Source organism: Pocillopora verrucosa, chromosome 10 (assembly GCF_036669915.1).
Source record: "Pocillopora verrucosa isolate sample1 chromosome 10, ASM3666991v2, whole genome shotgun sequence".
NCBI classification, from domain to species: domain Eukaryota; kingdom Metazoa; phylum Cnidaria; class Anthozoa; order Scleractinia; family Pocilloporidae; genus Pocillopora; species Pocillopora verrucosa.
In genome coordinates this window covers 18,125,320-18,137,237 of record NC_089321.1, presented here as the reverse complement: position 1 = coordinate 18,137,237, position 11,918 = coordinate 18,125,320, and the positions used below count along the sequence as shown (strand labels likewise).

General features: G+C 36.3%; 1 protein-coding gene and 1 pseudogene across 1 annotated transcript; one reads left to right on the top strand and one right to left on the bottom strand.

Moving 5' to 3' along the window:
- LOC136283744 (uncharacterized) lies at window positions 1–2,664 on the top strand. Its single transcript, XM_066172937.1, has 2 exons — window positions 1–770; window positions 1,125–2,664. Exons 1-2 carry the CDS (start codon window positions 1–3, stop codon window positions 2,662–2,664), a joined length of 2,310 nt encoding a protein of 769 aa, XP_066029034.1.
- A 5,994-nt stretch (window positions 2,665–8,658) lies between these two features.
- On the bottom strand, window positions 8,659–9,809 carry LOC131782360 (uncharacterized; annotated as a pseudogene).
- Between the last annotated feature and the right edge of the window lie 2,109 nt (window positions 9,810–11,918).

Genomic DNA, 11,918 nt, shown 5'->3' with positions numbered 1-11,918 from the left:
ATGTTGTTAAATTTTCGATTACATCGGCTGGGACTGAGACCCCTTGATGTGGGTGGTGCAGGTGATTGTTTCTTTAGAGCTGTTTCTCATCAGTTGTATGGTGATCCAAGTCACCATTTGCAAATCAGACAAGATGGTATTAATTATCTCGGGTCAAACCCAGAAAATTTCATTGAAAACAATACCCACAGTTCATGGGATGACTATTTGGTTAATATGTCTCTGCAAGGTTCATGGTGTGATGCAATCATTGTTCAAGCAGTTGCTGAGTCACAAAGCTTGAGAATTCATATTGTAGAATCCAGTGAAAATTTTTCTGATACAACTTTAATTGAACCAGCGCATTTATTGCAACAACCTCCTACAACAATTTATTTAGATCATGTAAATGAAGAACATTATGTATCAACAGTACCATATATGTGTAGCTCTAGTTCACTAGAAAGTCAGCATATTGATATTTTAAACAAAATCGAACAAAAAGTTGTCTCTGAAGAATCACATAATGCCAGCCTAAAAAGGAAAAAAAGCATGTACATGAGAGAATATAGGAAGAAGAAAAAGGCCAGTGAAAGTAGGAAGCAGACATCTAAAATCAATGAAGTAAGCGCCAAAAGGAATCGCAATCCTTACCTGAGGAAATATATGAAAAAAAGGAGAACTGATGAAGGTAGGATGCAAAAATCAAACAACAGGAATAGCAGTGTTCTGTCTGGGATAGATGACCAAACTTCTACCACTAAGAAAAACCACAAAAAAACAATGTCACTGTGAGGTAGCAAACCAGAATAGAGAATGTCACATTAGAGTAGCAACAACTGCCACAAAAAGTAGTAATGATGAAGACCTAAATGAGAATCATCACATTTCAAAGTTTCATGAAATAGAGTCGCAAGGTCCATTATACATCTGTAGCTGTTGTGACCAGCTATGGTATAAACACAGTGTTTCTTCAGCCAATACATTAAAGAAATCAAATCCTGCAGCTGGGGAAAAATACCTTATTAATAAAGTAAGTGTCAAACATAAAGAGTGGCTTTGCAGAACATGCTATAAATACTTAATAAAGAATAAAGTTCCTCCCCATGCTATTTTAAATGGAATGCAATTTCCAAAAAAAACAGATTTTTTGACTTGAATGAACTTGAATGTAGACTTCTTGCACCAAGACTTGCATTTCAAAAATTAATGCAAGCTCCAAGGGGAAGGCAATTCAAAATTCTTGGAAATGTAGTTAATGTAGTGGCAGAAGTATCCAATACTGTTAATGTGTTACCAAGGTTACCCAGCGATACTGGTACAATTATAGTAGATTTAAAGAGAAAATTACAATACAAAAGTTCAGCAATGTCTTTCAATGTAAGACCGCATAAAGTTATTCAAGCAGCTAACTGGCTCATCAATAACAGTAGCCTGTATAGACAAGAAGGAATAACAGTTAATCAGGTCTGGGGAGTAGAATATAGAGACAGCTGTTTGGTAGATGAAAGAAATGTAGAAAATGAACACAAAGGGCTACAAAATATTGTTAACAGTTGTGTTAATACTTCAAGTAATACTAATTGTGATGAAGTAGAAATACCTGCTGGAGTTACTGACACCATGTTGACAAACACAAATTTTGTTGAGGACAATGAGAGTCAACGTATTTTAAATGTTGCACCAGGTGAAGGGAATAAACCTTTAAGCATATTCAGAGATCAATATTCTGAAGAATTGGCATATCCTGGCATATTTCTTGGACAAAAACGACTAGAAAATAAAGAGAGATTGGTTAGCGCGCATTACAGTGACATTTGTAAATCTGAATTGAGGCGGTCAGGTAGAAGAGTGGCTATGTGTGTTGAAAACATATTCTTTAAAACAAAGAAACTGCAAATGAAAATACTATTAGGAAATTCCCAAGTTGCTCTTAGAAAGTGCAAAGGGAATAGCAGAACTTTAAATGTAGCACAACTTAAACAAGAAGGAGCAATAGAGAAATTGATTCATCATGATGATGGATTTCAGTTTCTTAGAGCATTAAGAGGTTCCCCACCATATTTTGAAAAAGCAAAGAAAGACTTGTTTGCCATGATAAGACAATTAGGACCAGCCTCGTTATTTTGTAGTTTCTCTTCAGCAGAAACTCAGTGGATTCATTTGCTCAGAATACTTGGAGAGTTGGTTGACCACAAACAGTACACTGATACTCATCTGGAAAATATGAACTGGGATGAAAAATGTAGGTTAATTCAAAGTGACCCAGTATCATGTGCCAGACATTTTGATCATCAGATCAGTCAATTTCTCACTAACTTCCTCTTGAATAAGTGCCAACCTCTAGGAAGGATATCTGACTGGTTCTATAGAGTAGAATTTCAACAACGAGGTTCACCTCATATCCATATGCTTATATGGTTAGAAAGTGCACCAGTGTTTGGAATTGATGATGATGCAACTATTACAATGTTCATTAATCAGATTGTAAGTTGTAAATGGCCAATTGATGACCCACAACTGCAGAAACTAGTGAACAGACAAATTCACAGGCATTCTCACACATGTCGAAAGAAGTCAAAGAGTGAATGTCGATTTAATTACCCGCAACCTCCTATGAGAGCAACTGAAATCATGTATCCTTTAGGTTCAGATATATCACAACATGAAATTAAAAAAACATGAAGAAACTTGGAAAACTATTAAAAAGCAACTAAATAATTTAAAGGATGGTTAATCAATTACTTTTGAAGAGCTGCTTCTTAAACTAAGTATTACTGAAAATAACTATCGATTAGCTATCAGGTCAGCTTTGAATTCTCCAACTATATTTTTAAAAAGAGAACCAAGTGAGTTAAGAATTAATAGTTACAACCCAACTTGCCTTAAAGCATGGAGAGCAAACATGGATATTCAATTTGTTCTTGACATCTATGTGTGTGCTATGTATGTAGTATCATATATTTCTAAAGCACAAAAAGGAATGAGTGAACTTTTGCGACAAGCATGTGCAGAAGCGAGGAAAGAAAATTCTAACATCAAGCAACAAGTCAGGGATATTGGAAACAAATTTTTAAATAGTGTTGAAATTAGTGCACAAGAAGCTGTCTACATTGTTCTCCAGCTCCCTATGAAGAAGTCATCACGACAAGTGGTATTCATAAATACTGCACCTCCCGATGAAAGAGTGCAGCTCCTAAAGCAACTTAATGAAATTAAAGAAATGGAAGATGATTGTGAAGAAGTGTATACAACTGGTCTGTTGCAGAGATATGTAAAACGTCCTTTCAGCCTTGAACACTTAACATTAGCAGATTGGGTAGCATGGTATGACTTGTCTCAAAAGCCTTATGTAAAGAAATCTTTTCAAAATGATACAGATAAACTTCCTTTAGAAACAGGCACTGATGAAAATGATGATACCCTTCCTGATGAAAGTAGGAGCAATAAGGAAACAAATAGAAAAAGATCATCAGCTAGAATTATTAGAAGTGTTTGGTTTAACAAAGAAAAAGACCCAGAGAAACACTACCGTGGATTAATTATGCTCTTCACATCATGGAGAAATGAGGAAACTGACTTAATATCCAATTGTTCTTCTTATAAGGCCCGATTTTTACTTATGAAAGATGCCATAAATGACCAAATGAAACAATATGCTGTTTACAGCGATGAAATTGATAAAATTTAGGAGCACATAAATGATAATATTCTGAGTGATGATCAGTTTGATTCAATAGCACCATTTACTCAAAATATAGAATACCAAGATGAGTATGAAGGTGTTCATGACCTACATCCTGACTTCAATGAGAACTATGACCTATCAGAAGATGTTGGAATTCCTTCTGTGACAACAAGTACTGAACCACTAATATTAAATGAGCTGCAAGACAATGATTATAGACAATTAGTACAAACACTAAATAAAAGGCAAAAATAGTTTTTTTATCATGTCTTGCATCTTATTAAAACATCAGACAAACCATTTTACTATTTTCTCTCTGGAGGAGCTGGAGTGGGTAAGTCCCATCTTGTCAAAGCATTATATCAGGCAGCATTAAAATATTATAACTCCAGACATGGAGAAGATTTCCAAGAAGTCAAAATATTGTTGCTTGCCCCTACTGGAAAAGCTGCTTTTTCTATCAGAGGTAACACAATACATAGTACCTTGCAAATACCAGCAGGCCAATCACTTAAGAATTACAAACCAATCACTTAAGAATTACAAACCACTAGACTCTAGTAGACTTAACACTTTGAGATGCAAACTTCATGCACTTAAACTAATATTTCTAGATGAGATATCTATGGTAGGAAATACCATGTTTAATGTACAAATAAACAATAGATTAAAAGATATTAAAGGCAGCAAAGAGGCATTTGGGGGTGTTAGTGTTATTGCACTGGGTGATTTATTCCAGCTAGAACCAGTTATGGATAGATATGTGTTTAAAGACATGAAAGACTCGGAGTATGGAGCTCTTGCTCCCAACCTCTGGAAAGAACTTTTTACCATGTTTGAATTACAAGAAATCATGAGGCAGAGAGAAAGTAAACAATTCGCTTAAATTCTTAACAGATTAAGAGAAGTTAATCACACTACAGATGACATTGCCAAACTTAAAGAGAGGTGCATTTCAGAAAATTGTAGAGACTACCCAACTGATATTCCCCATTTGTTTATACAGAATTCTAAAGTAGATGAGTGGAACAATAGAGTCCATATGGCAGCTACTGGTGATAAATACACCATTAGAGCTTTAGACAGTGAGAAGTAGTGAAGATCGATGATAACACCAATCTTACACTTACAATTTTTGATCAAACAATAAAAAACCTACTGATTGCAATAGGAAAAAAAGATATGCCCCAAACAGAAGATAACATTACTGAAGTTTTCCTTGATCTACCTCTAGTGGAAATCACTTACAACAAGAAGACTAAAATTGTCACTGATGTTGTGCCAAAGGCTTAATTTTTGTTCTTGAACTGTAAGCTAAGTTCACAAGTTATGTTCAAGTTCATTTAATTAGTAGAAGGGACCCATGTTACTTCCAGTTACACAATATTGAAATGTTCCAGTTAGCTTTTCCTTTGTTTATTTATTCAGAGAATATTGAAAAACGAACATTTGATGTAATTAATCATTATGATGATACTGAATGACATCATTACCTTTCGACTGTATTATTTCCTTGTTTTCTCATGGACAGCAATATGTCTAGTATTGTGTTTATTGTACCAAACATTTTTATTTTTCATGTGAACAGAGCTAATTGAAAGGTCTGTGTCACAAGTTTGTGTTGAATGCAATTACATCCTTTCCAATTACACAGTATCGAGTTCTTCCAGTTTCGTTGCTTAATTCACACTGAACTAAAGTTTTGATGGAACAAGTATTTTCCATTTCTCCGAGTAAGCCCTTCACTTAGCCCATGACATGTAGTTATTGGTACTTTGTAATCCATAAAAGTACAGGCTAGATATATGTTTCCTTTAAAGATTGGCAGTTTCTGGTTAAACAAATGTTACGTTTTACATTCGTCGTTTGTTAGCAGTGTTCTTTGCTTATGTACTTTCTTACAATTGCAATGGACTAATATGTTACAAAACCCCACAGTGAGAATCAATTCAGCCCAAACCTTTGGCAACAATACATTATATCACAAGTGGTCTTAAAAGACACGTGCCAGGTCGCTTAAAGGGAATATTCTTTTGCGCATGATGTTGTACAACATGTAGAGCTAAAAAAGCCGCGCAAATTCCTTTAAATTTGTCGGTTTGCAATCCTTTTTTCTTTTTAAGATGGCTCGCGTCGATCATTGATCCATGTGGGAATGTGAAAATTATTGTAGACATCCCGAAAGGTAAAAAATTTTAATGAAAACCTTTGTTCGCAATTCATGGTTCGTGCAGAGGTCCCTAATAAGTTGTTACACATTCTGTTCCTCCAAAAGTTACTAGTAGAAGGGAGAAGAAAATTCAAATGCACAGTAGAAACAAGGATTAATTAAATGCAGTAGGTAATCAAAATTACAAATTAGAATCAAGTAATCGGTGTGAAATCATGTTGAATTATACGAATGAAAAGGGCGAAGTTGCGATTGAAGGTTACGAGATTATAATTGAAGATTATTGCTGAATTTGTGTGGTCTCAACTGAAAAAAAAAAGTACAGCAGTACATAAACTAAGAAAGTACCCTGGGAAATTCAACACATACCTAACTAACAATGAGACGATTATAAAGAGAACTGAGTGCGAGAAATAAACCAATGTAGTCAATACAGAAATATCGTAAATGTAAAATAAAGGAAGACTTACTTTGGTCTAGCTCCTAACGATAGCAGATGAACATTGAAAGTAACAGCAGCAACTAATGGCGATGAAACATGAGATACAATATCTGATATATGTGCTCAAAAGAAAGTGATTGAAATGGCAAACTTATTAACTAATAATCATTAACTAATGAGGGATTAATTGTTAAAAAGAAACCAGAACAGAAGACAAGAGAAAAGTACACGAACTACGCGCTTCGAAACTAACACTCACGAGAATACAAACCCTATAATATTTTCTCTTGACCAAAAGCTATTGATAAAATTCAAGGAAAATAAGCAAGAAATATCTCTTTATTCCAAAAAGTCTTAGATAGACCGTTCAAAAACGAAAAAACCAAGGAATTTCTTGAACTTACAAGACCTGGGCAATATATGCACCATCGTTGTTTACATAAGTTCACGGCCATAGTGTTGTGTTAAAGATTCTGGAAGTTGAATAATTTAAAGACAAAATCTTCGATTCAATAATACCTTAAAAACATATGAACACTTAAAAAAATAAAATTATCAGTCCAAAAAATAGTCAAATATCGCAGAGTCTCACTTGAAGTTAGGAAGTTCTGTTTTCATTTTCGGGCCTTTCCCTACGCTTTTGAGAATTGCATTTTTTGTTACCCCAAAACTAATTCCGTCGCTCTTACGCTCAAATTTAAATTATTCCTAGAATATGTAGTTTCCATTTAAGCTACAAAACGTCTGCCATGATTGGGATAGATCGAAAGAGGTAACAACTGTATGCCACAAAAAAATTTGAAGTACATGCAAGCAACTAGCTCGCACTAGACACATGTATGCCTTTGCATACCTATTTTTAATAAACACAACACTACTATATTAGCACATGGTCTACCGATGAGTCACGTGACCCCAAAGGTAAGGTCACTCAGGGGAGACAACAGTGAGATAACAGTGAGCCCGTAAGAAACTGGTCAGCGATCTCTATACAAATGGTGCTTTCAATATGGCAGCCCTTTTAGTAAAACTCCACGAAGCTGTGAATGATTACAAGAATTCTAGTAAAGACAAAGCTTTAGCAACAGAAATTGGGGGCAAGCTTTTAGTGTTGAGTAGAGCAGTTATCAAGAAACACATATTCGGCAGTGAAAGGGCTTTCAAATTTCATTTAGCTCAGCCCGCAAGAATGTTGGCAAGGATTGTTGCTTTTTGGCACATCAGAATGCTGAGAAAAATGAAGAGAAAAACGTGTGCTTCCCGGCCATGGACTGTCAATTTCTCATGGAATTTACCATTGGAGGTGTGTGATTGTTTCAAAGTTGTTGCTTTAGCTCCTGTTGCTGGTGGTGTGGTTGTCAGGAATGCATGTGCTGTCCATGAGATACACATCACAGATATGGGAGAGATGAAGGGTCTCTTTCTCTCACTGGCAAATAAATATCGAAAAGGAACAATCCATAAGAGCGATGTCGTCCTCAAAAAGGAAAAAGATGGTTCCTTTAGCCAGGTGATTGTCACTGGTGACTATCCAGCTAAGTTTACATATTGAAAAAACTCTGAAATTATGAAAATCAGCCTCGGGTATGGATATTACAATAGACTGGGAGTTCCTCAGCACTCTGGCATAAAGAATAACAGGACCGTTTGCTGAGATCAGCAAAAAACAGTGCTAGAAATAATTGGCATAATTTCCATAATTATGTCAGCCAAATGCAAGAAACTGTTGGCTGTTTATTTAGGTATTCAATCCTTGTCATCAATCATTTTGTTCAGTTTAATTAACTAATTAATTAACTCAAACCATGAAAAGTACAGTTCATGAACACATAGTTGAAATTGTTTTATTCAAATAACTCTTAAAGACCATGTAAAATACAGCACATGAATACACATTTAAAATTATTTTATTCAAATAACTCTTTTTGAAACCATGTTAAGTACAGCACATAAGCATAATCAGCTGTTTGATAAGTTTCATTATGAAAAATTTCAAGATGAATGAATCAGATAGAATATTGTTACTAGGAGTTTGGGGGGGAGGGACTTTCCCCAAATATCCAACAGGGATATGTGACATCAATGGTTTTTGACCCTTTCCCCTTATATAGAACATGTATTTGTTTTTGAGACTTTTCCTAAAGCTCGTCAATTTCACAGAAATTGTTTAGCCTCCCTCCCTTGCATAGTATTAATTCCTAACCCTAAGCCAAGTTTCCTATACAGGAGGTCTGTGGTCTTTGATTTCCTGCAAGATACCCTCAGCTATTGTGACACGACTAAACCGGCTGATAGTGTCTCTTAGCTGAAGGCCAACGAATGCAAATGTGCAAATTTGGAGCTGTTGCTGAGGACTGTCGTCCTCACGCAAAATTGCCTTTAGGATAGACATAAAATTGTGGCAGAACTTTCTCGTCTCTTTCCCTGTGAATCGATAGGAGAGGAATCCCTTCTGTCCCTGGGAGCACCACTTTTTAACCTTCTTGTACAATCTACTAGCCCCGATTTCTTTCAAAGTGGTAAGACGGGAGGCTAAAGCACATCCCGGTACATCCCTAACTGGATTAGTACAATTGGGTGCGAGCTTGCTATTGTCATTGGCATGGACAAGCATAAGCTCATGTAATTGCTGACATGCATTGTTTGAATTATGCAGAGGCTCAGCAAAAATCTTGTCAACCAGGGGACCCAAAAGGGGAGTAATTTCTTGACGGGAATTTAGACTTCTTATATAATCCAACAACTTAGTTCTTTTTGTAGACTTAGTAAGTCTTTTTTGACCCAACTCTTTCCTTTTTGCTTTAACCTTTGTTGCTACCGGAAGCCTCTCTTCGTACACCCATGGCTTCCATAGGCATTGTTCAGATTGACCCAAACTAGCATTAACTATGGACTTGTTGTCATTGGAGAAAAGTAAAATGCTGAGTTTGCTAGTTCTCCACTGAATGTGGAGGCCCACTTCATGTCAGAGGGAATTAACTCGAGTAAACTTAGCTGAAGTTTTGCTAACTGGCAGGTAAAAAGTCTTACAATCTATGACAGTCTATGTCACCCACATCAGAAACAAGCTTTCGTGCATAGTGCTGCATTGAGAGGTGAGATTCACTACAATTTGCTCCTGCAAGAATAAAGTTGTCAGTTTCACTTGCAATTTGCTGACCTACATTAAGGAATGATACAAGTCAAGAAGTGGCCTCGTCATCTTTGCTGAAGGGGGCACCATCAGCACCTAGAGCTACTCTTAAGTGATACGGTTCGGATCCAAAATGACACAGGGATGGACTAGTCTTATCTAAGCAAATATACATATCAGCAAGCTGCAACAGAAATGGTTGTAGCTCTCTATATGACCCTTCCACAATTTCATCTGCATCTAAATCATAGCAAAAATGTTTAAAATCATTAACATTTCCAACATCAATGCTTTTGACAAAAGTTATCAATTTCTCATAGGGCAAGATCTTTGGCAAGCAAACACTTGACATAAACTTAAAGCTTTCCAGTTCCTTGCCACTTTTGCAAGTATTCATAGAAAGATTGAGCCTAATACTTTTATATTTCTCCTTACTCAACAATCCCTTGCTGTACGATACTCTTAGGCTTCTAATTTTATTGTCAAAGCTATTCTCAAAAGTTGGAATACTTTCCTTCACTATGTGAGGTAAAACTTTCTTCATTACTTTCTTAGATAAGGAAAATTACTTTCCCAACTGAAACGGTGTGGCTTCCTTAACTAAAGTCAACCACGAAGCATCCAGTATTGGACTTCTATTCTCCCTTGTACCACCATGGATTTCATTACAGGCATCGATAGTCTCCCTTGTACGTCTTTGGCAAGTTCTTTTTGCAACAGGAACTGCATATTCTTCGGAACTGGCTTCTGATATAGAGGTTGGAAACCTTTGTCTTTTCAGAAGTTTTCTTTTTCTTACAATTTCAGTCTCGATTACTCTTTTTTTCACTAACTCCACATCATTCTGGATTCTTTCAACCTATGAAAGATTTGCCGGATAGTTAAATTAATCCACAGTCCCAGATTTTCTACCCTAAGATAAATAGAATAGCAAAATCCTGAAAAGAACTTGAGTCAGAAAATTCATACATCAATGTATGAGACTGTGCTAAAATTTAAACAATTTGCAACTTGAGAAAAATCACATAAGATACTGAACTCAGTAAAGCTGAGGCACATTTTGGATCACAACTTTTTTTGTTTATATTTGCAGTTCCTAGTTTAATATCTTTAGTAAAAATTAATAAACACCTATATAAATATTATCAACACCATTTATCAAAAAAATGAACAAAAATCAGTCGTTATTTATCAAAATAATACATATGAGCAAAGTTACTTTTCCTTACCTTTCTTTTCAGCTTTTTCAGCTTTTTCAGCTTTTTCAGCTTTGAACTTTCCATCAAGTAGACTTTGCAGTTTGAAATAAATTCCTCTTTGAGCACTTTCCACCGACGGGCAAGTTCCCTGATTGGAAACTTTTCCTTTGCTATTGTCTTGGAGCTTCTTGCTCTCTTCCTACCCTTCCTTGGCATTTTCAAAAGCAACGAGCAAGCTCACTCCCAGTTGTACTAATCCAGCTAAGGATGAATCTGGTTCTGCTTCAACACTGGTCAACATGGCCAGATTCCAGCTTTCAGCTCGCATGGTACCAATTTACAGAAGCTGAAAACAATGAATCTACACTCAGCAAACACAATGTGCAAATACAATGTCTATCACAGGAATCCATCGTTTTTATCCATCGTCATCTTCGTCCTTTCGTTGGTAGGATCTTTGTTGGTGGCTTGTAATTTGGTTTTAGTATCCTTCAGCATTTGAATTTCATTTAGGAAGGCTTCATTCTGTATTATCTTGATAATTTGTAGCTCAGCATGTTCTAGTTCCTGGACATCAACTGGCTTGCATCTAGCCATCCCTTCATTTCTCTCCAATATGTTCTGTCCTCTAACTTGTGGTTCACTAACAGCTGTCTTCTGGAACCTTTCTCGAAATTGGAGACAGATGGCAATTGCTCTCTTTACTTGATGCCGGTTGGAGATCTAGGTCAGGCACTCCAATAGAGAGTATAGCTTTGGTTCTTGGATTTGGGTTGCTCTTACAGAAACGTTCTTGACTTCCAGATCCCTAGGAGGGATTGAGGGGATGTTGTCTTCAGAATCCTAGTCCTTAAGTGAGTTCCAGAGAAAACCTGGCCCATTCCACCACAAAGGGTTGTTGGTTAGCTTTTGGGCCCCAGCACCACAGTAGGTGATATCTGCAGGATTAGATTTTGTTCCAACATAGTGCCACTGGTTAGAGAATATTTGCTCTTGTATTTCCTAGACACTGAAGAAATACACTCCTTGTTGCTTGACACGGTTTTAATTATACAACGATGTAGCAGTCCTACAATACAAATAACAACCGGACTATACTAAAATACAGTCTCTATATGCAATGTAAGATGGCTAACCTACAATAATAAAGTGGTTAGTAGAGTTCCGATCCAACGTAAATAGAGAAATACATATTTCCTTGAATGTAACAGGAATGTAAACACAAAATGGCGGACTCTCTTGAGCCGGTCAGCGGTTATGATAGTTCCTAGGCCCTGGCAGCCAGGTCAAGTCTCTTCATCCCCCCT